The sequence below is a fragment of the Triturus cristatus genome, chromosome 4_1, assembly GCF_964204655.1.
Source record: "Triturus cristatus chromosome 4_1, aTriCri1.1, whole genome shotgun sequence".
Taxonomy (NCBI): Eukaryota; Metazoa; Chordata; class Amphibia; order Caudata; family Salamandridae; genus Triturus; species Triturus cristatus.
This window is the reverse complement of record NC_140585.1, coordinates 299938545-299963741: the sequence shown is the minus strand read 5'-3', so window position 1 is coordinate 299963741 and position 25197 is coordinate 299938545. Positions and strand designations below refer to the sequence as shown.

General features: G+C 43.8%; 1 protein-coding gene across 4 annotated transcripts in view; it reads left to right on the top strand.

Annotated features, from left to right (window-relative positions):
• SLC25A18 (solute carrier family 25 member 18) overlaps nt 1–25197 on the top strand; it is a 284586-nt gene that overhangs the window by 183679 nt on the left and 75710 nt on the right. For all 4 annotated transcript variants that reach the window (XM_085652170.1, XM_085652171.1, XM_085652172.1 and 1 more), the window contains one exon: nt 15212–15334. In XM_085652170.1, coding sequence (XP_085508296.1) covers nt 15212–15334 — 123 coding nt within the window. The remainder of the gene's footprint in view (nt 1–15211; nt 15335–25197) is intronic.

The following is a 25197-nucleotide window of genomic DNA, read 5'->3' as shown; positions in this document are numbered from 1 at the left end:
TGAAACATGTCGACCACTTTTTTATTTTTTGACATCTAAGGATATTGAATAAACATATTTTTCGTTAGATAGTCAATTTTAACCGAGTATTCACTTACACTGCACTTTCCATGTTACTTCACCACACGTTAGGCAGCTTTAATCTCTGCTTAATTAGGCCTTATTAGGGTGTTAAGGTCAAGAAAACATCCGCGAGCTCCTCCTTCCTTATCCTTCCAGGAGTTGTAGCTCCTTAACCACACCAGGTTGTGGTTAAGAGGAGGCCCCAGATGATGAAGCATGCCACTTCGGTGGGTGATGGGACTTCATCCTCTTTATGAGGACTTATGTTTTCTTATAGCATTCGGTTCTGTAGCTTTGAACAATTAGTATAGCCTTCTCAGACCCACGGATTTCTTGTTGTGTTTAGATATAGATACTAGGGGATTCTTTCCGTGCAGGTCTTTAAATTTTCCCTTTGACCCCCGTGTTCTACCGGTATTTTTGCGAGTCAATCCGAATCCGTAATACGAATCCGAATCCGTAATACAAATTATCCAGTATGGTTATTGCCTGGAACGTACCTGCACTCCCCCAACTATTCTTCAAAGAGAATGTGCAATGTCACCAGAACACTTCACCCTCTTAAAACAAGATGTTCTCTCTCTGTTGCAAAAACACGTGATAGAACCAGTCCCATTACATCATCAAGGGACCGGAGTGTACTCCCTCTATTTCTTATTCCAAAAAAGGATGGCTCTTTCAGGCCTATATTAGACCTCTGACAGCTAAAGCTCTACATTCAGTCAGACCACTTCCACATGGTCACCCTCCAACAGGTGCTCCCATTGCTTTAGCAAGGCGACCTTCTATCCACCCTAGATTTAAAGGACGCCTACTTCCATATTCCCATTCACCCGGCTCACAGAAAATATCTCTGGTTCATGGTGGACGGACAACATTACCAATTCAAAGTTCTCCCTTTCGGGGTAACTACAGCACCCAGAGTTTTCAACAAGTGTCTGGCAGTAGTCGCAGCTCATTTAAGAAGACCACACATTCACGTCTTTACTTACGTGGACGACTGACTAATAAAAGCCAGATCACAACATAGCTGCATACACTACACTCACGAGACAGTTCAGCTGCTTCACGACTTGGGATTCGCTGTAAACCTCACCAAGTCTCGTCTCCACCCATCCAACACACAAGCATACCTAGGAGCCACAATAGACACTTGCAAAGCTCTATCATACCCCTACCCAGTCAGGATATGCAACATGCAAAATCTGATATCACAATTTCAGCCTCAACGCTCATTACCAGCCAGAGTGTTCATGCAATTAATCGGCATGATAGCTTCTTGCATTCTAGTAGTTCCTTACGCAAGACATCAAATGCGTCCCCTACAGGAATGCTTAGCACGTCAGTGGAACCGGGCTTAAGGTCAGTTAACAGATCTAGTGTTGGTGGACGGCCGCACCCATCGCTCTCTGCAGTGGTGGAATAGACAAAACCTTTCCAAAGTGGTAATTCGTGGACCCATTTCCACAGATAGTGCTAAATGCAGACGCATCGCTCACTGATTGGGAAGCTCACCTTCAAAAATATACCATTCAGGGGTTTTGGACCCTACAACAAAAACAACTCCACATAAACCATCTGGAACTACTAGCAATTTTCTTAGCATTGAAAGCTTTTCAACTGCATCTAGTAGACAAAGCTGTCCTTGTTTGTACAGACAACATGACAGCAATGTACTACACACAAAAACAGGGGGACACGCTCTCTACAGCTTTCACAACTAGCTCAAAGCATATGGAGATGGGCCATACCTCAAAAAATATATCCCCTTGCAGAACACCTTTCAGGAGTAAACAACCAGATTGCAGATCTGCTCAGTCATCAAAGACAACAGATCCACGAATGGGAACTACATCCTCAAGTTCTCTTCCCATTCTTCCAGATGTGGAGCCACCTAGAAATAGATCTCTTCGCCACACACCTCAACGCAAAATGCTCAAGCTTCACGTCCAGGTATCCTCACCCATTGTCCAGAGGCAATGCGCTATGGATGAATTGGTCAGGAAAATTTGCTTACGCTTTTCCACCTCTCTAATTCCATCACTGGTTTGGAAGCTCAAACAATATTCCTTGACAATGATCCTAGTTGCTCCCACATGGGCTCGATAACCATGGTTCACAACCCTGTTGGAACTATCAATAGTTCCTCACCAAAAACGACTCCTCTTCCCCCACGCTTCTCACTCAGAACCATGGAGAGGTAAGATATCCAGATCCCAGTCAACTCAACCCTGCGATCTGGCTCTTGAGATCATAGAGTTAGGCAACCTAATCTTCTGCCAGACTGCATGAACGTCATTAAAGAGGCTAGACGCCCTACCACTAGAGCATGCTATACAGCAAAGTGGAAACGATTTGTAAATTACTGTACAAACAATAAAATCAATCCACTAGATGCTTCCATACAAAACATAATTTGCTATTTGTTACACCTGCAGCGTTATAACTTAGCATATACATCTATACACTTACACCTTGCTGCAATAGCTGCGTACCTACAAAACAGACAACACTTGTCTTTGTTTCGAGTGCCTGCTATCAAAGCCTTCATGGAAGGACTCAAAAGAATAATTCCTCCTAGACTTCCACCCTCTCCAGTGTGGAATCTTAATATAGTCCTTACAAGACTCATGGGTCTACCGTTTGAGCCATTGCACAAATGTGAACTACAATTTCTCACCTGGAAGGTAGCCTTCCTTATAGCCATCACATTTCTTAGAGGAGTAGTTGAGCTCCAGGCACTAACTATACAAGAACCATTTTTACAAATTTACCAAAATAAAATGGTTCCGATGACTAACCCCAAATTTGTACCTAAAGTTATTTCTGTATTTCATCTCAACCAGTCTGTTGAGTTTGAGTTACTGTTTGGGTGGAAACTTCTGGACTTTCGGCGCTACAGTTGTCGGGGCCCAATTTAATTGTGGCACAATCCTCTTAAATGGCTACACCCAAGAGCCATTATAGAGTTAAGGTTTGAGGAAAGATAGAGGGTAGTGCCTTCTTGATTGATCAATGTCGATGAATAATAAACGTAAAGATTTTTCGGATAAGTATCACTTATTTGGTTTTATTTGTATTTCTGTAGATAAAGTGCAGATATAAATTTTGGAAAGAAAAGGCTTTTCTTTCCAAAATTTATAACTGCACTTTATCTACAGAAATACAAATAAAACCAAATAAGTGATACTTATCCGAGAAATCTCTTGACGTTTATTATTCATCGACAGTCTGTTGAGTTACCTGTTTTTTTCCCTCAACCAGACTCATTAGCAGAACGCGCTCTTCACACATTGGATGTAAAAAGAGCTGTACTAAATTACATTGAAATAACTAAATCTTTTAGAAAAACTAAACAACTCTTTGTTGCTTTTCCACCCCCGCATAAAGGCAATCCCACATCAAAATCAGGTATTGCACGGTGGATAGTTAAGTGCATCCAAATATGCTACATGAAAGCTAAGCGCACATTAACAATTCCCCCTAGGGCGCACTCTACACGCAAACTAGGGGATTCCATGACAGTCTTAGGGAACATACCCTTTGATGACATCTGCAAGGCTGCAACATGGTTTTCACCACCCACATTCACAAAACACTATTGTGTAGATGTGTTAGCAAAACATCAAGCTAGTGTGGGCCAGGCAGTTTTAAGAACACTATTGCAACCGATACATGTTAACCACTGCTTGGGAGATAACTGCTGTATAGTCTATACTAAAGCATATGATCTACAGTTAAGTTTCCTCTCTAATCGTTTCCAGACAGTTAACCTGGGACCTATACGATCTAAGACCAAGAAGCTGACCAAGGGAGTGCCTCAGGGTTATTGTTTAAGTCCCACCCTATTTAATGTCTATGTTGCTCCCTTGGCAGACCTTCTGAGGACGTATGGGTTCATGCCGATATCATATGCGGATGATACCCAGCTTACCTTCTCTTTTAACAAATCCTTGACTGCTCAGACCCTCTTTTCTTCCGGCATGTTAGCAATATCCCAGTGGGTGCGTAACAACTTCCTACAACTAAATGCCGGGAAGACTGAGATTATGCTCTTCGGGGAGGCCTCATTGCTGTGGACACCAGATTGGTGGCCAGGGAAGTTGGGTGTCTCTCCCGTCCCAAAAGCATCAGTAAAAAACATAGGGGTTCGTAATAAGCAGACCTTGAACATGAAGGAGCATGTGACCCACACGGTTAGCTCCTGTTTTCATGTGTTTAGTCTTTTGGACGAGTATTTCCTTTTCTCCCAGACTCCACACGGAAGAGTTTCATTCAGACGCTAGTCTTGAGTCGACTTGACTATTGTAACGCTTACAGGTAGTCTAAAATACAGCGGCGCAGCTGGTATTAAATGCCCCTTATAGATCAACTTCTATTCCGCTTCTTTAACAGCTTCATTGGCTTCTTGTGCGCAAACAAATAAAATTCAAGGTTTGCTGCATCGTTCATTTGGCGGTGTTTGATAATGGTCCAGCCTACCTTGTGGAGAAATTTAACCAATACTTTCCCCTTAGGGATCTGCGCTCTGGTTCCAAATCCCTCCTCAAGGTTTCCCGGATTAACAAATCAAGGACAGGCGGGAAAGCTTTCCTGTATCTTGCTCCCCGGTACTGGAATCTGCTCCCTATTACATTGAGGCAATGCCCGGACCATCTTCAGTTTAGAAAGTCCCTGAAAACTTTTCTGTTCTAGATTCCTTTCATAGTGCCAGCACTCTTATGTATGTCCACAAGTGTGGAGATAACCCTTCGGGGGTGATTCAGGCGCTATACAAACTTAATAATAATAATATGCCTCGAACGGAAAATGCTACTTACCAGGTATGACTCTGTTCTTGGCATATTTAGCTGTAGAGCCATGTGCGCCAACCCGCCTCCCCGGGCACCTTTATCTGTTGCAGTATTATCTTACTTAGATACACTATACATGGACATCCCTTTACTACTTTTACTAACTCCATCATCACCCTTAAGGTAAAACAATCTGGGGATGGAGTCGATGCCATGCACACTATCACCAAAAGGAGGAGTCACCTACCTCGTGACTGCCAAGACTTCTTAGAACAAAAACAAAGTTCAAACATCCGGACCCAACACTAGATGGTGATCTATGATAAAGCATATGGCTCTACAGCTCTATATGCCAAGAACAGATGCATACTGGGTACGTAGCATTTTCCTTTTAGCTCTTTGGTCACAGGATTGTAGTGCCTTTGGTGTGCAGAAGCGATTTCTAGAGGTGTTGAGTGGCTAAACTAAAAGAGTCCTTCTGAGCATTTTGCTAAGTGGAGTTATTTTAATTGCTAAATATGTTGCCTTACCAACATGTATGACACATGATGCTCTATTTTATGGCACTGTTCATCCCTTGATGGAGTCAGGGTATCCTGAGTGTAATTTAAAACCATTGCCTTAGGCTGGCTGCTAGTGTAGTGACTAGATTTCGAAATAGCCTGAGGGCATAGTTGATTTTGTATACTACCACAAACTGTGAGCTGCACCTGTTAAGCAAGGACAGAACAAGGTTGCAGTGGCCATCTGTAAATGATTGGTAGATCATGGCCTATTAGTTTGCTCAGTATATGCAGTGCCTAACAACATGGGTAGAGGAATACATTGTTATGAGTGGGAAGACCCATTAGGAGTTGTAGAACTTCCCAAGAACTTTGCATTTTGGCTTAAGACTGGGTGTCTGAGAATCGGAAACAGCTGTACAAAAGGAAATTCTTTAAGGATATATTGACTTCATGATTTTGTATTGCTAAAAGCCTAGGAAAAAAGGCTTCATCCACAGCAATGTAGGGCAGATAGCTGTAGCTGTGGTGGGTCTGACAAAAACACAAAGCGTTGACTGAGGAAAGCAGCATAGCAGCGCAAGGCAACGGTACAAGGAAGAGATGGGTTGGGAGCAATTATAACTGGGCTGCACCAAAAGGTGTAGGAGCTTAACAGGGTGGGAGGCAACCATCAATGTACATGCTGGGAGACTCTATTATTTTACGGGACTAGTGTTCTGCAGGTAAACGGCTAGTATCTTGGCTATGGGATAGAGTAGTTAGTTAATTCTCCAATGATCAGCAGAGAATTAAATATATCTCTTCTGGAGAAATTAAATATCATGACAGAGTGATCTGATCATGCCTTTTCTGCATCAAGATTTGAAGCAATTGCTCGCAAAAAATTTATGGAAAGAGTTTTTGGACGGAATTAAGCATATTTGGCTCACTAAAAATTAGTTACATTCTGAAAGCTCATTTTTATAAGCTTACACCGCAGAGATATTTGACTGCAAATTTGCAGCCTTTATTTTTGTATTCAATCTATCTATCTATCTATCTATCTATCTATCCCAGCGGAAAATAATCATATATATATATCACCAGAATATCTCAAATGTTACCAAAGACGATAGATCACATGGGCACAGACTCCAATTGATGTTGATTTATTGCAAAATTACATGGTCCAAATGACGCGTTTTGGCCGCCGACCTGCGGCCTTGATCACATAGCGCGCTACGTGCAAGTAGCCTCATACATAGCCAGGTAATTTTCTTTACTTTTTTTGCAATTATTTTACATTGTTTTGCTTTTTTATATTTTTACACAACAGTGTGAATTACGAGCAGGCCCCGGGCAGTCACATGTACGATGACACACAGGTAAGTAGATAGACATGATAGACTAGCTGCATGGGAGATGAGGTAGCGATTATACTCGTGGAAACTCAACGGAACAACTACAGCTAACTATAGGAGTATATACCTGCACAGTGCATTGCTATAGAAGATTTCCGTTTTGTGGGACAGATTTGTTCCATGCAATAACTACATAATTACTGTCTCCCAGACAACAATCCACACGCTAGTTGCAACTATCTGATATAATCACGAAACAGATTGAGAAGCGCACAAAGATATGAACGTACATAACCCATTAATACGGGAAACTCGGATGTACCAGTGGAGGTAAAACATTGAAAGAAGCAAATAACCGCCATAATTAATAGGCTGCGCTAAAGATGTTTTGTCATCAAGACAGGACTAGCAGGGGAGTTGAGCGAGTGTAAAAGCAGCTGCGTCATACAACTTAGATGGCGTTAAGTGTCGTGCAAGTGCTATGTATATACAAAAACACGTGCTCAAGTAAATAAAAATAAATGTAAAAAATATTTAAAAAGGACCAAGTTGCTTTAAACATGCCTATGAACTAGTTATCAGTCTCTGGTTGGGAATACCAGGGATCAAAGTAAATACAGGTAACAAGTTCAATCACAGATGCCCTATCCCCCAGCCGGAACATATAACATAACCAACATTGAACGGGCCTGGTAAGGTCCCAAACAGAACAAATCAACAAGGTACGCATAACTAATATGCAAATACGAGGTAAATGAATACAGATATGATTGTTTTGTTTTGCATGTACGTCACTATACTGCTTCCGCTTACAGAGGTAGTGTTTAACCTTTTAAAACAGCCATTTACAGACAGTTCTCTCTATCCTTAAAAACTGTATTTTGTTTTAAAATTATTCTAAAATTTAGAATCGATACAATATATCTGCTATTCAGTTCAGTGGTTGTTTTCTAGTTTTTGAGAAAGCATTCCCCAGAAAATAGCACAGGGGATGTAAATTTCTCCAGTATTAGGGTGTCTTTCATAGATTCACATGCTTGAATATTCCCCGTCGTCGGAGTGGGAGTCCCACGGTAAATAAAATAGCAATATATACATATATATATAGTAAAATATATACATAAGTAATCATATAATTAGTGCATATAGGTGTAAAACACACATAGTGTACCTATAAGAGAAAAACTCCATAGGAATACAATGGAGAGAGACAAAAGACCTTTGTAGTCTATCTCTGTCATTATGTAAGTCCGAACTCCAGCCAATCAGGCGTCAGCCCCTCTCTAGAACCTTCTCCTCAGAGCTTCTCACCTCAGATTTTCTACCGCACGTCGTGTGACAGGGAGTCTCCCTGAGCTCTGCTCAGTTTTGTCAGTGAGGATGTCTTCTAGTAAGAAATCTTTGTTTAGACCATGCTCTTCATGTGGAAAACTGCGTTTGTTCTCTGAGGACCCACACAGTAAGTGTATTTACTGTTTATATCCTGACCATGAGGTGGCAAAATGTAAGTTTTGTAGAACTTTTTCTACAAAAACTCTAAAGGACAGAGAAGGCCGCCTGCTTTTATGGCTACAGAGACTGAAGGACAAGGATAACTCTCCCTCTGATGTGGAAAGTCTCTTTTCTGGTCGTTCTCAACCAGCCTCTAAGCGCAGTAGTGTGCAGGAGTTACCATCTCCTTTCCTGAAGAAAAAGAAGCTGGCTTTGCCTCTGACAACTGCCACCTTTGTGGTTTCACCTACTGCTTTGTCGCCTATGGGACACTGTTCTCAGGCTGCTGAGGCGTCTACTTCCTATTCCTCGGGGAAAACTTTGTCAGCCTCGTCGACGATGCTCCCGACGACGAGATCTGCTGTTTCTACCTCGTCGACAGTGACCCCGACGACGACGTCAGCTGCTTCGTCGTCGACGAGCGTTATGTCGACGTTATCCTCGTCGACGATTACCATCACTTCTTCAAGGGCAGTGACTTCTGTTGTGCCCATTACTTCGACGTCGACGAAGAAGGTAAAGGTTCCGTCGACGAAGACTGTGTCGTCGACGAAGACGTCGTCGAGCTCGTCGACGCCCATTCCGTCGGCGAAGAAAAAGAAGATCCCGACGACGACACTGTCGACGGTGGTTCCGTCGACGAAAGCCTTGTCTACGAAGACCTCGACGACGGCTCCGTCGGCAGCGGCTCCGTCGACGGTGGCTCCGTCGACGGTGGCTCCGTCGACGGCGACCTCGTCGACGGCGACCCCGTCGACGGCGAATCCGACGACGGCAATCTTGTTGCCACAGACGTCGTCGACGATAATTCCGTCGACCATCATTCCTTCGACGACGGCTCCGTCGACGAGTACATCCCCACAGACATTCGTAAGGGTACGAATACGCGGTGTGGCGACTACCCAGAAAACAAGAAGGGAAGGAGTTTCTTGGACACCATTACCTCCTACTGTGGGCTTGGAGAGCCAGGAACATAATATTCCTTTGGGAGTTGCACAGCCTCCCTCACCATTATTTGCTACAGATTCGGATCAGGAATCCGAGGGGTTACGGGAGTCTTTCGGAACGGCACAAAGTCCATCCGACTTGGTTATTAAGTGCCAGGATGTCAGTAGTGAGGATGAGGATCCGGTATTTATACACCAGGCCCCTCCGAAGCATAAAACGGCGACTCTTCCTCTGTCGCTCATTACTAATCTCCAACGCATGTTGGACGACTACAACCAACGGTTCCCTCTATCCCCTCAACGTTCAGAGGTTCCGTCAACCCCGGTGATTCCAGCAATTATTCCACCGGTACCTATTGTAAATCCTGCTCCACAGATGCCGCCTGTACCTCCACGACAGGTTCCGGAAAGGGTGTTGCCTCATTATGAGCCTGTAGAGGAAGGCCCTCAGGACCCAGAAGAGGGTGAAATCCCAGATGATGATGGGGATGTAGATGACAATGATGATGATATGGCGGAGTGGGACAATTACCAGGCACAAACACCATCCCCCTCACAAATAGTAACAGGGGATTCACCTCCAGTGGACATAGCCAATTTTCACCAACTGATGGAAAGGGCATCACACCGTTTTAAGTTAACAACGGAGCGCAGGGAGGAAGATTGCTTCCTTTATGATTTCAAGAATCAACCCTACAAACAGACTCATGCTATTCCCATAGTTGAGTTTATTTGGGAAGAAGGCAAGAAATTAATGCAGACACCGAATACCTTGCCAGCTCAGGTGCCTCGATTGGAAAAGAAATATAAGGCACCGATAGGAACCCCAGCATGCCTCACGGGTCAGGCTAAACCTGAGTCGGTCGTTACGCAGGCAGCGCAACGTAAGGCGAAAAATCCGGCATCTTCTATCACCTCGCCTCCGGATCGTGACGGACGTCGGATGGATGCCATAGGGCGTAAATTCTCTTCTATGGCCTCTACGGTGGTTAGAGCAGCTAATGCCTTGGCCATCCTGGGACGATATGACAGACAAGTTTGGGCTGATATCTCGGATGTGGTTCAGGAGTTACCAGAGCCATCTAAACTGGAGGCAATGAAGTTGCTCCAAGAGGGAGAAGCGGCATCGGCGGAAATAATCGATTGTGCAGTGGACATCGCCTGCATGGGTTTCCGTCAGCTTGCCGGAGCGGCTGTTCTGCGTAGGCAAGGATGGTTAAAATCTACATCCTTTCGTCAGGAGGTTCAGTCTATGATCTTAAACATGGCATATGACGGCGAGTCTTTATTTGGGAGCCACGTCGATGAAGCTCTACAGTCCATAAAGAAAGACACTGAAACAGCTAGATCACTAGGAAACCTTCAATTTCAGCGGAGTAATTTTCGTGGTGCACGCGGACGCGGCACCTCCTCAAGTTTTCGAAAAGACAATAAACAATACAAACCTTACAATCAAGGGTCCAACCGTTACTCTTATGGACAGCAACAGCAAACATCACGGCAGCAAACCTCCAAGTCATATAGAGGAAAATCCTCATACAGAGGATCCGCATCAAAGAGACAGTGACTCTTACCGGACAGACAAGGTTGGAGGTCGAATCTCTCTGTTCTTTTCCCAATGGTCCTCCATCTCAAAGGACCGTTGGGTTTTGGACATTGTGAAGAAGGGACACGCCATAAGAATTCACCAAATTCCCTCCTCCCACTCCACCCTCCGGACCGCCACCAGCTCACATGAAAGAACTGTTGCATCAAGTCCGACTTTTAAGGCAAAAAGGAGCTATAGAACTGGTACCAGTGTCTCAGAAGGGAAAAGGTTTTTATTCCCGGTTCTTTTTGATCACAAAGAAAAACGGAGAGTGGAGGCCCATCCTCGATCTAAGAGCACTAAACAAATATATAAAGAGCCAATCCTTCCGTATGATGACGCTGGTAGACATCTTGCGCTTACTCTTGCAGGAAGATTTTCTGGCGACTATAGATCTCCAGGATGCCTATTTTCATATCCCTATTTTACAGCGGCATCGAAAGTTCCTGCGTTTTCGAGTGGGTCAACACGATTACCAATTCAAAGTGTTACCATTTGGCCTGCGCTCAGCCCCTCGAGTGTTCACGAAGGTACTGGCTCCAGTAATAGCGTATTTGCGCCTCCAGGGAGTGCAAATATTTCCATACCTGGACGATTTTCTCCTGAAATCTCAGTCAAGCACTCACCTGCGACAACACACTCTTCTGTGCCAGAACGTGTTTCGCTCTTTAGGCCTGTCCGTAAATGTGGAAAAATCCCAACTTCATCCGTACCAACAAAGAGATTTCCTGGGCGCAACTCTGGAGACTGTGTCAGCGAAGGCATTCCTCTCCCAGGAGCGTCTCAAAAAGATGCTGCGACTGGTGGCTCTGATCAGATCAAGAGAGTCAGTTTCTGTGAGACTATTAAAATCATTTCTGGGGATGGCGTCATCATCCATTGCCTTGATCCCTCATTGCCGGCTGAGGACACGTCCTATCCAGGAAGCTCTGGATGCTCAGTGGCGTCAGGTAACGGGATCTTTCCACGACATGATATGTGTCACAGATCAGATAAAGTCAGCACTCGCATGGTGGGCAATTCCAGCCAACTTGACGGAAGGCATGTCCTTTCTGTCGCTGCCACCGGACAGAACACTCACAACAGACGCCTCATTGGAAGGATGGGGCGCTCATTTGGAGGATCTCTCTGTGAAGGGAAGATGGTCCACACATCAAAGATCTTGGCACATCAACAGGTTGGAGCTCATGGCGATTTTTCTGGCTCTAAAATCGTTTCTGCCTTTGCTCCAAGGAGAGTCAGTGCTAATACAGACAGACAACACAACCTGTATGCACTATGTCAACAAACAGGGCGGAACAAGATCCCCAAGTCTCTCCAGGCTAGCTCAAAGAATTTGGGACTGGTCTCTCAGTCATCAGATCTTGCTTACGGCAGTCCACCTGCCAGGAGTATCCAATGTCCTAGCGGATTCCCTGAGCAGGTCCTCCTCGTCGACCCACGAGTGGGAGTTACACCAACCCACTCTAGAGAGGATATTCCAACTATGGGGCCGTCCGCAACTCGATCTCTTTGCCACGCCGGAGAACCGGAAATGCCGAAATTACGCAAGCTGGCATCCCCACAAGCAATCACAAGGGAATGCCCTTTTGATAAACTGGTGCAATCTATTTGCGTACGCCTTTCCTCCAATACCCCTCATACCTCGGGTTCTTTGGAAGATGAGGAGACAGCCTTGCCACCTGATCCTAATAGCCCCGCGCTGGCCACGGCAAGCGTGGTTCTCAGAACTGCTCCTCCTGTCCCAATGCCAGCCAATCCTCCTGCAACATCGGACGGATCTGCTTACCATGAGCGAAGGGAGAATTTGTCATCCAAATCCCTCCTCACTGAGCTTATCAGCATGGAACCTGAACACCATGAGTTCGCCCACCTAGACATCCCCCAGGATTGTAGGGATATTTTGGCCCAGGCAAGAGCACCTTCTACAATCAGGACGTACAAGTTTAAATGGAAACGATTCTGCCATTGGTGTGCTGCTAACGGAGTTCATCCGATACATTCCACGGCAGAGCAATTGCTACCATTCTTCTTGCACCTAGCCAGTTCTGGACTGTCGCATGCAACCCTAAGGGTTTTTCTAGCAGCCATTTCCCGTTTCCGGCAAGATGGATCAAGTTCCCTTTGTTCCTCAAGAATAATCCGCCAATTCTTTAAGGGCCTATTCCGGAAATTTCCGCCAGTTCGGCGTCCTCCTCCGTTGTGGCACCTCAACGTTGTGTTGGCACAATTGATGAGACCTCCGTTTGAGCCCATTCACAAGGCCGACCTAAAATATCTCACTTGGAAAGTAGCTCTACTTCTGGCACTAACGTCTTCTCGTCGTGTCAGTGACATCCATGCTTTTACCATCAAACCTCCGTTCCTGCAGTTCAAACCGGATGCTGCAGTGTTACGCACCAATCCATCATTTCTACCCAAGGTGCCTACTGACTTTCACATTAATGAGCCAGTAATATTAAAGACCTTTTTTGCCAATCCTCAGACACCTGCAGAACAAAGATTACATTCTTTGGACGTCAAGCGGTGTCTTAAGTTCTACATCAGTAAGACAGCTTCTTTCAGGAAATCCGATCAACTTTTTATAGCTTATGGACGCTGTCATAAAGGACGTCAGGTTACTAAACCAACGATTGCACGCTGGATCTCGGCAGCTATTGTCTTCTGCCACCAAAGGGCAAATAAACCTCTGCAGTCTCCAGTGAGGGCACACTCCACTAGGGCAGTGTCATCATCTACTGCCTTATTTGCTGGAGTATCTTTGCAACACATCTGCAGAGCAGCTACGTGGTCGACCAGACACACGTTTACTAAGCACTACTGCTTAGCAACTTTAAGCGAGGAGGATGCTGCGGTGGGACAGGCAGTGCTGCGCAATCTTTTTAAGTAAGGTGAGCCTCTTCCTCCCGCCTCCATATTGTTTCCATATATATTATGCATTTACAATGTTACAGTTGTTCAATACTGTTTTTATGCATAAGAAGATTGATTATCTATATATGTTGAATCTATTTGGCATGGAAACAATGGTGATTGTTACTGCTAGCTATTCTATATTCAAGCATGTGAATCTATGAAAGACACCCTAATACTGGAGAAGAACAATTGTTACTTACCTGTAAACAGGTGGTTCTCCAGTATTGGTGTCTTTCATAGATTCACATGCGACCCTCCCTCCTCCCTTCAGAGGCTCTCTTCTCCTCATGCACTTTACAGTCACTCTTGTGCTACGAAAATCTGAGGTGAGAAGCTCTGAGGAGAAGGTTCTAGAGAGGGGCTGACGCCTGATTGGCTGGAGTTCGGACTTACATAATGACAGAGATAGACTACAAAGGTCTTTTGTCTCTCTCCATTGTATTCCTATGGAGTTTTTCTCTTATAGGTACACTATGTGTGTTTTACACCTATATGCACTAATTATATGATTACTTATGTATATATTTTACTATATATATATGTATATATTGCTATTTTATTTACCGTGGGACTCCCACTCCGACGACGGGGAATATTCAAGCATGTGAATCTATGAAAGACACCAATACTGGAGAACCACCTGTTTACAGGTAAGTAACAATTGTTCGTATGTGTCTTGTAAAGCGCACTGCTGCCCTGAGGCGTCGTGGCGCTGTAGACCGCTGGGGAACCCGTCCTGGCTATCCCTGTGAGATGGTCCCTCCTGGGTATCTCCAAGGTGAAACCAGGCATCCCCGGCGAATGTGGGGGGCCGTTGTGGAGATGAGGCAAGCTAATGCCCAGAGTAGCCGAGTGTGTTCCTGGTTAGAGTAGGTACCGAGGCGAGAATTATCGAGTCCGTTTTGACCCTGGCCCACAACCCTGCCGCGTCGGGAATTGAACCCTGGTCCCTGGCCGATTCTCTGCTTGCGGATCTGCCGCCTCTAACCAGTGAGCCACACCTCTCCAGGGGAGTATACAAAAGTACCACAATAACATACGACCCAAGAATTCAATGGGGCTACCTGGTCCTCGTGAATGATATATGTTTTAGAAGCCAACTAGACGTCATCCGACAATAGGATATTCCACTTCCCTTATTGTTGGAGCTTGCTGATGATGTAAGATTGGGTTAAAAGAGAATTGTTTTACTTTTGACTGGATGTCCCCTTTAAACCAGAAATGCATTATGGGCACATCACACTGAGTTGATGTGTGCAGCATTTTGCCTTATGCAGAAATTGGATTCACTTGGGACTACAACCCGTTTTTTCTGTTTTCCACAATCTACAAATTTCAAATATTGTTCAAATGCAATATGTATTTTTTTTCACTGTATTAGTGACCAAACACTGTGTCAACATCATCCATGTTATTTAGGAGGTGAGAAAAATGGAGTTTAGGAAAATGGAGGAATTATGTTTAATTTAAAAAAGTGTTTGACACAGGAAATCCGCAGACTTGTTGTTAACATCTATCTCATTCTAATTACGCCACTAACCCTACTCCCCTCATTATTTCGTTGTAGTTTGACAGCGAAGTTGATCAATGGTGGCATAGCTGGGCTGGTGGGCGTGACATGCGTGTTTCCCATTGATCTGGCCAAAACGCGTCTCCAGAACCAACAGGGCCGAGTGATCTACACCGGAATGTAAGTATTCGGAGGAAGATTTATATTTAGCCAGGAACAGAAAATTATACCTTACTCAACAGTTGAACTACATTTTCATCGCACCTAAATGATCATTTTAGTGTCATTCTATCCATGTCATTTACTTAATGGTGTCCCATTCATAGAATGACCCCTGCTGCAAAATGTGTAATGCTCTACCTCTGTAAGCCATCTGCGCCCCACCTTTGCTTCTGTCCCTTCCCCGCTTCCGTCCCACCTCTTGTGTGTAATGTCCTTGGACTAGCTCACAGCAGGGATATTCCTTGATGTGTGATCCTGGTTAAAACATCCATGCTAGAGCTGTATCGATATACATATTTTTTGTATTCATTTGTTTAGGCTGCTATTTTATAATTTAAGGCAGAATAAACTCAAATGAGCAGAATAACCACATCAAATATCTCACGCAGTATATGAACGTTGTGATGTGTTTTTAGCCTTAAACTAGGGCATGTTATGATGTCGGATATAGGCAGATGGATTGGTGAGGTGGCTGGTAGAGAATTAAATGGGAGAGTGATACTGGGTCTAAAAGTGTAAACATTCCACTGTTCTAAAATCTCCCTTAACCCTTTCACTGCTAGGCCCCCCCTCCACCATGCTAAGCCTTCTTTTGGCTATTTGGGGTAGTTCGCGCTTAGGACACTGTAACAATTTGACCACATAAGGAATCCACGCCAAATTTGCATCCTTTACTTTCAACATCATGGGGATTTTAAAAGTACCCAGGGTTTGTGGATTCCCATGGAGGTGACACAGAAATTAGCCAAAATAGAGCAACATTTTCTATTTTTTTTTTTTTAAATTGGGGAAAATGTGCTGCAGAAGAAAGCGGCTGTTTTTTTCCCTGCAAATGGTGTCAACAAAGGGTTTGTGGTGCTGAAATCATCATCTTCCCAGCTTTCATGGACAAGCTTACTTTTTTCAGAAAAGCAAACATTTTAATACAGTTTTGGCATTTTACTGGGACTTAGCCTGTTTTTGCTACTTTTTGTGCTTTCAACCTCCTTCCAGTTAGAGGTAGAAGTGGGTATGAAAGTAATAATGGATCTGGGAATGCTATACGTTTCTGAAAAGTAGACAAAATTCTGAATTCAGCAAGGGGTTATTTTTGTAGATCCTTCAAGGTTTTTTTTTATAGAAACTAACAGTTGACAATAAAAGAAATTGAAAATAAGTTGAAAAAAACAGCTATCTGTGCCAACGTTTTCACCTGTAACTTCTGCCAAGTATGACAGATTTTTTGAAGCAATATCTGTTACATCCGCATGACCCTTATGGTTGTGGGGATATACAAGACTTGTAGGTTCACCAAGTACCCGAGGAACCCAGAGCCATAAACTGAGTATCGTCTTGCAATGGTTTTTCACTATGTACTGGGTAAATAGCAATTCATTTGGTAAAATCTAAAGAGTGAAAAATTGGTATCAAAGACACCTATGTATTTCCAAAATGGGAATAAAATATAGAGTTGAGAAACAGTATCTAGTTGCACATTGTGGGTACCCATTCTAGCATCTGAATTTTAGGATATTTTTCAATGTGACTTCTTATTTACACATTGTCTCACATTTGGAAGGCAAAAATGCATAGGTCAATAGGTAATAACAGTTGTTCTATGATTCTGTGTTCCCCTAAGTCTCCCGATGAAAATGGTACCTCACTTGTGTGGGTAGGCCTAGTGCCGGCAACAGGAAACGGCCCAAAACGCAACGTGGATACACCACATTTTTACAGTGAAAACTGACCATTTTTTTGCAAAGTGCCTAGCTGTGGATTTTGAACCCCAGCTCTGCCGGCACCTAGGGAAACCTAGCAAACCTATACATTTTTGAAAACTAGAAATTCAGGGGGATCCAGGAGAAGGGTGACTTGTGTGGCTCTCACCAGGTTCTGTTACCCAGAATCCCTTGCAAACCACAAACTTTGTCAAAAAAACACATTTTCATCACATTTCTGTGATGGAAAGTTCTGGAATCTGCGTGGATCCACAAACTGCCAACCACCCCGCATTCCCCAAAGTCTTCCAATAAAAATGGTACCTCACATGTGTGGGTAGGCCTAGTGCCCGCTACAGGAAACTGCCCAAAACGCAACGTGGACACACCACATTTTTACAGTGAAAACGGACCCTTTTTTTTGCAAAGTGCCTAGCTGTGGATTTTGAACCCTAGCTCTGCCGGCACCTAGGCAAACCAATACATGTTTTAAAACTAGACACCCAGGGTAATCCAGGAGGGGGTGACTTGTGTGGCTCTCACCAGGTTCTGTTACCCAGAATCCCTTACAAATCTCAAACTTTGTACAAAAAACACATTTTCCTCCGATTTCTGTGACGGAAAGTTCTGGAATCTGTGTGGATCCACAAAATTCCACCCACCCTGCATTTCCCAAAGTCTTCCGATACAAATGGTACCTCACTTGTGTGGGTAGGCTAGTGCCCGCGACGGCCCACAATGCAACGTGGGACCAAAGACTCATCAACAGCTATTTTTTCCCCTGGTTTATAGATCGCTGAAAATCGCTCTACAAAGTGATCAAGAACAGGCCGAATCTTAAAAAGACGGTCACAGTCAGGGTGATCTTGTGGCAACGCCGAAGCATTATCAACGAAAATGCAGCATCCAGTAAATACCGATCACGACTAATTGCAGGAAATATGGCAGTTGCCATCAGTGGACTTGTATTAAGGGTTATGACACACACCATGAACTTTAACAGTGAACACTTGTGTCCTCCTGCACATGGCCACATGCTCTACCTAATACTCTATGCATCTGCTGTGCACCTGAGTATCTAGTTCTTACCATATTTTGCACTTGGCCCTTCAAAACTAGCGAAAGACAAACAACGGCTGCTTTTGCTGCTTAGTCTCCTATCTTTTTGAAAGTCCATTGGCCATATTAAAAAATGTAGAAGACTCACAATTGATGGACGGAATGCAGAACAAATCAAAATATTCACTCCAGTCAAGAGATCTGGGTTAAATCCATCATTCTTTTGCTCACCATGCCACCCAGTTTAGACCTGGCCATACGCAAATCAGTCTTGACCCTGTGCCTCATGGGAACAGTCCAACCCGAACTGCCAAGCCAGGTCCTCCCTGGACCGGAAACAAGCATCCCAGGACCGGTTTCGGGGTTTCACCCCTCATCAGCCAGGATAGCTTGAATCCAGTGGCACAGTGAGCCAGGAACCCACGTCTGGGCAATGCGGACCAAATTAAAATAAATCCTAGTATCTCCATTGCGGAGAGCTTGCAGATGACTAGGGAGCTCACCAAGTCTTGGTATTTCCTCAAGAGACCACAGTACTTTGAACTCCAGTTTTTCAGTCATCGCTGTTCTGGGCCCCAAAATCCCTAAAACAAAATCTCTTTTTACTTCCAGCAACTCCTTATGCTGCATCCTTCCTCTTCTTCGGGAACTGCAGTCCCCCATACACCACTCAACGTTTTCCTGCTCCTCTTTCTCAGTCTCTGTCTACTCACTAATCACACATAATCACAGTAACTGCTTTAAATGTTCAGCTAACATCTGTCCTGTGCCCACCAACGGCCACTGCTCCTTGGAGCTCATGTGGTGCAGAGAAGTAAGCCTCACTATGGCCGAGTAGTAAGGCACTGGAAGTCTTCCAATTCTCTGCACATCCTCTTCACTGGGTTCCACCTGCCCAGCAGGGCATGCTGATGCCATGTGCCATTGGATTTCAGGATCTTGGGCCACAAACTACATATTCCTTTCTTTGGACCATCCTTCATTTCAAAGCAAGTGTTTTCCTCTCACAGGGACAGCTCACTGGCTCCTTTAAAGCTTATCTATATCACCACTATACAGGTTTCTTGGTGGCAATTAGATTAATCTTAAGGAAGGTTCAAGGATGAGACGAGGGCGAGTCATGCACTACATCATTATTCACTCTCAGCATTCCAGACACCAGGCCAGACATACAGAGAATAAGGACACACAGTTTTCTACAGTTAGTTTTAATGAGTTCTTTGAGCTTTTCAAGGACTCTCCCATCCCTGGCATTTGTCCTAGTTGATTTACAACAACCATAGTAATCCCGATCTCTTTCCCCAAAAATACTTGGACATGTTGTGTTTAATTAGCTCACAATCTCTCTACCACCCCACAACCCATTAAATCTCCTTCAATAAGGATCTTGTCAACCACACTCCCAACCTCTGGTCACAGCCATCTTTCCTCTTCCATCCATGTCCTACTTGACCTCTCAACAGCATTTACCATGGTCACCCATCATGCTATCCACAAGAGATACATTGCACTTCACTAGTGCAGCCCTCAACTTGTTCTCCTTGTACCTCTTAAGCTGTATTTTCTGTTGTTTTGGTAGCCCCTCACCAACACCAATGTTGATGGGTGTCCACCAAGACTAGGTCATCTATCTTCACTCCCTTTTGCTCAACTGTTTGCGGACCAAGAGGATCAACGTCATGTACTTATTTGCCCCTATTACTTCACCCATCACTCTCTTTTTCCATCTCCCCCAAACCGTTTTTCCTCTCCATCTGTCAGCAAGTTTGGGGTAACAGTGAACTCTAATAGGAGTCAGGCATTCCCCCATCATATCCATTTGTTCTGCAAGCAGGTTAACTTAATGAACATTCACACTTATTTACTCTTCTTCTCCTGCTGTAGGACTACTCCTCCACGACAAAGTGATCAACTTTTCACCCAAACCTTCTTCAATTCCCTAGACACACGTCCACTTCCTATTACCACCTCGTAGCCAGCTGGTCATGCTACATGATCCTCTTCCTTCCTTTAAAGCCATACATGGTACCTAACTTCCCTAGCTCTCTCAGAATCTTTCCTGCTATGTCCCCAATTGAACAATGTTCTCTGCTGACCCGCTGTCCTTACTGCTTCTAATTCTCTTTGTTCCCCATCCTTATCCAGATGTGTTGAGCTTTTTACACTTCTCCACTGGAATATATAACCTACTGAGTGTAAAATTCAATATTGTTTGTAAAATTATTCTTTCTCACTTCCTACTAATACATGAAGTCTCACGGCTTCAGTCTAGGCCCAGGGCAAACATCTATCTGTGATCACTAACCCATCTTTCCTCTGTACCTTCCAGTGACTGACCTTGGTCAACCATAATAAATGATGCATGTTCTGTTAAATTGTTATATGTGATTATATGTAGCACATCATTTTAAGATTGTCCCTCCAAGCTCCCCAGTAACGATCAAAAAACTGAAATAGTACCACTTATTTTGCACACACATATGAAACCTAGCTCTAGTTTTGTACATAGTAAACAGCCTTTGATAGGACCCCTCTCCCTTCCCCAACCAGATCTTGCAGTGGTGACAGATGCGTCACTTCTGGGATGGGGCGGCCACCTGGGAGAGGTAGAGATCAGAGGACTCTTGTCTCCGGCGGAAGTTGGGTTCAACATCAACTTGCTGGAGCTCCGAGTGATTAGTTTGGTACTGAAAGCCTTCTTTCCATCTCTCAAGGGAAGGCTAGTTCAGGTGTTCACGGACAACACTACCGCCATGTAGTACTGCAACAAACAAGGTGGAATAATGTCGTGGACCCTTTGTCAGCAGGCCCTACGCCTCTAGACTTGGCTGGAAAAGCAGGACATATCCCTGGTGGCTCAACACCTGGCCGTTTCTCTGAACACCAGGGCAGACTAACTCAGCTGTCGTTGCATAGCGGATCACGAATAGTGTCTCCATCCAGAGGTGGTGCCAGGCCTCTTTGAGCAGTGGGAGAGCCTTGGTTAGATTTATTCGCCTCGGAAGAGAATCCACGATGTCAGCAGTTTTGCTCGCTGGAGTTTCCAAGGGGGCTAATGCTCAGCAACGCTTTTAGTCTCAAGTGGAGCACAGACCTCCTGTATGCCTTTCCACCCATACCACTCCTGTCGAGAGTACTCACTTTTAAAATCTCCTACTGTACATAGGTTCTTGAAGGGTCTCGCACACCCAAACCAGCATGTGTATTGCTTTGTATAAACATGTGTAATAATTGTTTTAAAAAATATAGATATTCGTTAGTTCCGCTTAACAAATGCACATATTACTGATATTTACATTATTCTTTGTTTATAAGTGACTTCATAAATAAGTAAATCTTTTATCATAACTATTTATCTACTATTGCTCCACTATTGAATTACAAAAAAATCTATATATTTATTACTTTTCTTCTAATTCAGCATATCCAATGAACTACCCTATTTCTCACCCTATACCACTCTCAATATATCCTCTACCTCAATTCTGACTCATCTCAAACCTCATTCTGCTACTCTTTCCAAATGCACGACCCTATTTCTCACCCAATACCTCTATCAATATATCCTCTACCTCCTTTCTTTCACTCATCCCAAAGCCCATACCCCTACTGTGATCCCCCAAATAACCCTCTCTAGACTCTTCCCTACTCTACCCCTCCTTGCATCATGTCATACCTCTTTTACTATTCAGATCTCCCAAACAAGCTGTTTTTTTTTAAACCCTTCCCTCTGACTCTTCCCCCTACATCTCCTTTTTACTCATCCTAAGCCTCCTCCTATTGCTGTGAGCTCGAACAAAAATAATAATAAATAAATAAATACAGTCTAAATCCTTCCCTCTTCTATCCCTACACTCTCCTTCAAATAACAGACTGACATGTCGACCATTCAAATTACTTTCAGATTTCACTATACTAATTCACCACTAATCCTTTACGGGTTTCGGAGTAGCGTGCTTCTCACAGAAAAAGCGCTTCTATGCCTCGTCCGGGGTAGTAAAATTTAAATAAATGCAATTACAGTACAATAGAATACAATATCGAAATGTACTGTGTACAATTCAGTGTGCAGTGTTTCTGGTCAAAAGGCTTCCTTCAGAAATAAAATAAAAAATATAAAGAGAAGATGCTAAAGCCACATGCTTGTGACAATAGAAAAAAGAACCTAGTTTGAGGAGCATACGATCGGCATGAACTTCCTTCCCACTGCCAACTCTGCGGGCAGGATAAAGGTGCTAACTTACTTCAAGAGTTCGCAAGAAAACGCTTGATGGTGTCTATTAGTAAATGAACCAGTGCTCTCTGGACTCCTGCCAGGGAAGTGCTAGGTTTATCAGTAGACTGTATAAATGAACACCTTGTCCACAACACATCACCAGGCAGAAAGTCCATAGCAACACATTGAATACCATTTTATAGACACAAAAGGTGGATTATATTGTTATAGTTAAACGTTGAGTCTCAAAGAATGGCTCTTATATGTCACACCTGTGCATTCACCTTTTCTATTGTTCCAGCATAACGTGGACTACCTGGAGTGAATCATTGTGAGCAATATTACGAAATACAATAATAATCAGAAAGCTTACTCACAATAGCCTCGTTGACAGCTGTGTTAGTTTTGCCTGCAAGTTGCTGCTAGCCCGAAGGACAGGCGAGAAGCCTCGAACAAAGGCAGCTCGTGGGTTTTGTTGTATGTGACTACATATGAGTCTTATTTTATCAACATGTAAAAGGAGAAGCAGACATAAGACTGAGAAAAACAGAGGATACCGAGAGGAGGATCTGGTTTCCTACGGTGGGCATTGAGGAGCTGAGGACAAGACCATAGACTAAATATATACATAACACAGAGGCAGTTATGTCAGAGTTTCCATAGGATCGAGAATTTTTTGTCTTGCTAATTAAGTTGTAGCCATTCAGTGAACCTGCACAAAACTTTATTTAAAAAAAAAATATATATATGCACATCAGCTCCTTCCTGGAAAGTTTTAAGGTGATCTATCAAGTGAGGGCCAAGAAAAAAGGGGTACCAAAATGTTGATTTCCCATGTTAATTCCCATAGGAAACTTTGGTCTCCGATACAGAAAAACGGCTGAACTAAACGACAAAAAATTTCAGAGTGTTTGTCCTTATTTAGTGTCAACCACACATCGAAGAGTTGCTCAGGGTGGTCAAGAAGTAGTTAAAAGGTTAGGTATATATGGACGATTGGTCCTACTGAGGTGCCACAGGAGTCCAACTGTACCATAAATAAATAAAAAATAAGGCCCTCTGATTGGCTGAGGGATCTTGCCAGCGGCACCAAGAGAATTGATGTGCTGACTGCAACCCCGATAAAAAAAATGTTGTGGCCACTATTACATGGCTCATGAACTTGGTCTCTCTGTTTTGAATTTACTTTTAAAAAGTAGTATAATGGAGCAGGGTAGACACACTCTGACCTCCTAGCCCTTGTTTTATAATGCCGAACCCGCATGGCTATACCTTAAGGAACCGTTGTTGATGCTCTCCCACCCCCATGATACCACTCCTGGGAAAGCTTGCATGGCACTGTGCTGGTGAAGCTTGAGTGTTGGTACCACGGAAGTACTGTGGTACCCACAAATTAAAAAAACATAATAATAATACATTAAATGTGGGTTGGGGGTATGTGGGGAAATGGGAATTTGTGGAAGGTGGGGTGCAGGGCCTGCCCAGCAAACCAACCACCCCTTGCATACACGTGAAAGCCATGCTCAGCTGGGGGGGTTGACTGAATATGATAGAAAATCCCGAGAAATTCACAGAAAAAACTAACGTTAAAGTGACTTTTTAGGTGGGTAAGTAAGATACGTTACATAAAAAACCCAGAGAAATTCACGGGAAAAAACAAGGATTAAAGTGACTTTATACTGATGTTGAAATATCAATGATGCCAATTGGAATGCCATCCAGTGATGTCATCCATTATGTAATTTAATGTCATGAGTGACGTAACATGTGAGGTGAAAAGCTGTGCATGGCGAGGTTGCTAGGTCAGTAAAGTGGAAGATGTGAATTTCAGGTTTTGTGTTTTTTTAATTTTTATTTAAATGTTCATTTTGTGTTATTTCAAGCCCTAACTATAATGTCACTTTAACTGTGGGGTTTTCCGTGAATTTCTAGGATTTGATATATATATATGTGTGTGTGTGTGTATAGATATATATATATGTGTGTGTATATATACAGAAACAGATGTGTGGAAAAAATATGCACAAGATTGAAGCAGGTAAATAGTTGGGGAGAGCGTTCAGTTGTGCGAAAGATATCTTAGGAGTCGAGAGGTGAGTGCGCCAGGTGGCTGAGCATACAATGAAATGAATAGGAGGGTAGTGAGGTGAACTGAGAGTTGAAGAACTTGGTAGCATATCGCTAGAGAAATTGCACGGATGGGTGGAGTGCTGCATGTATGTGAGTATGTGAGAGACAAAATACAACTCATAGGCTTACAAGGCGAGAAAGAATGGTGAGGAAAGTGAGTGTGAAAAAAGGTAAAGAGAAGATTCTAGGTGTGTAACACGGAACGTCTGAGCTAAGCAATAGCATAGTGAGAGCGAGAGTAGAGGAGGTAACTCCTCTGCCGCGGCCGCGAAACAATGGGTTGGAAGAAGGGTGTTCAGATGGTACGGAGCAGGAAGATAAGGGAAGCCTAATAGAGGTGATGGGTCTAAACAAGGAGACATTTACTTCCGCAGAGAGTGACTTTGAGTGGCAGAATCTGGGGGAAACAATGAAGATTGTCAAAGCGGTAGAGACCGGAGGATTACTAAACATCTTCTGTAATTCTCTTGGTGCCCTATGTTCTTGTGTGCCCCTGTGGTGATCTTGCTTGTTTCAGCTTCGCAGCAGGTCTGCCTTCCTTCCCCCCCTCTGGTCTCCTGTTTTCGCTTCTCATGCCGCACCCTTGTGGTTTTCCGTCTCTCCTCAGCCACTTTGGATGAATCATCCTGGAAAACATTTCGAGCATAGTTGGCATGGCATTGACTTGTTTTGATAGAAGACTTGCACTGAAAATGAACTGTTTTTTCCCCCTCAAGATT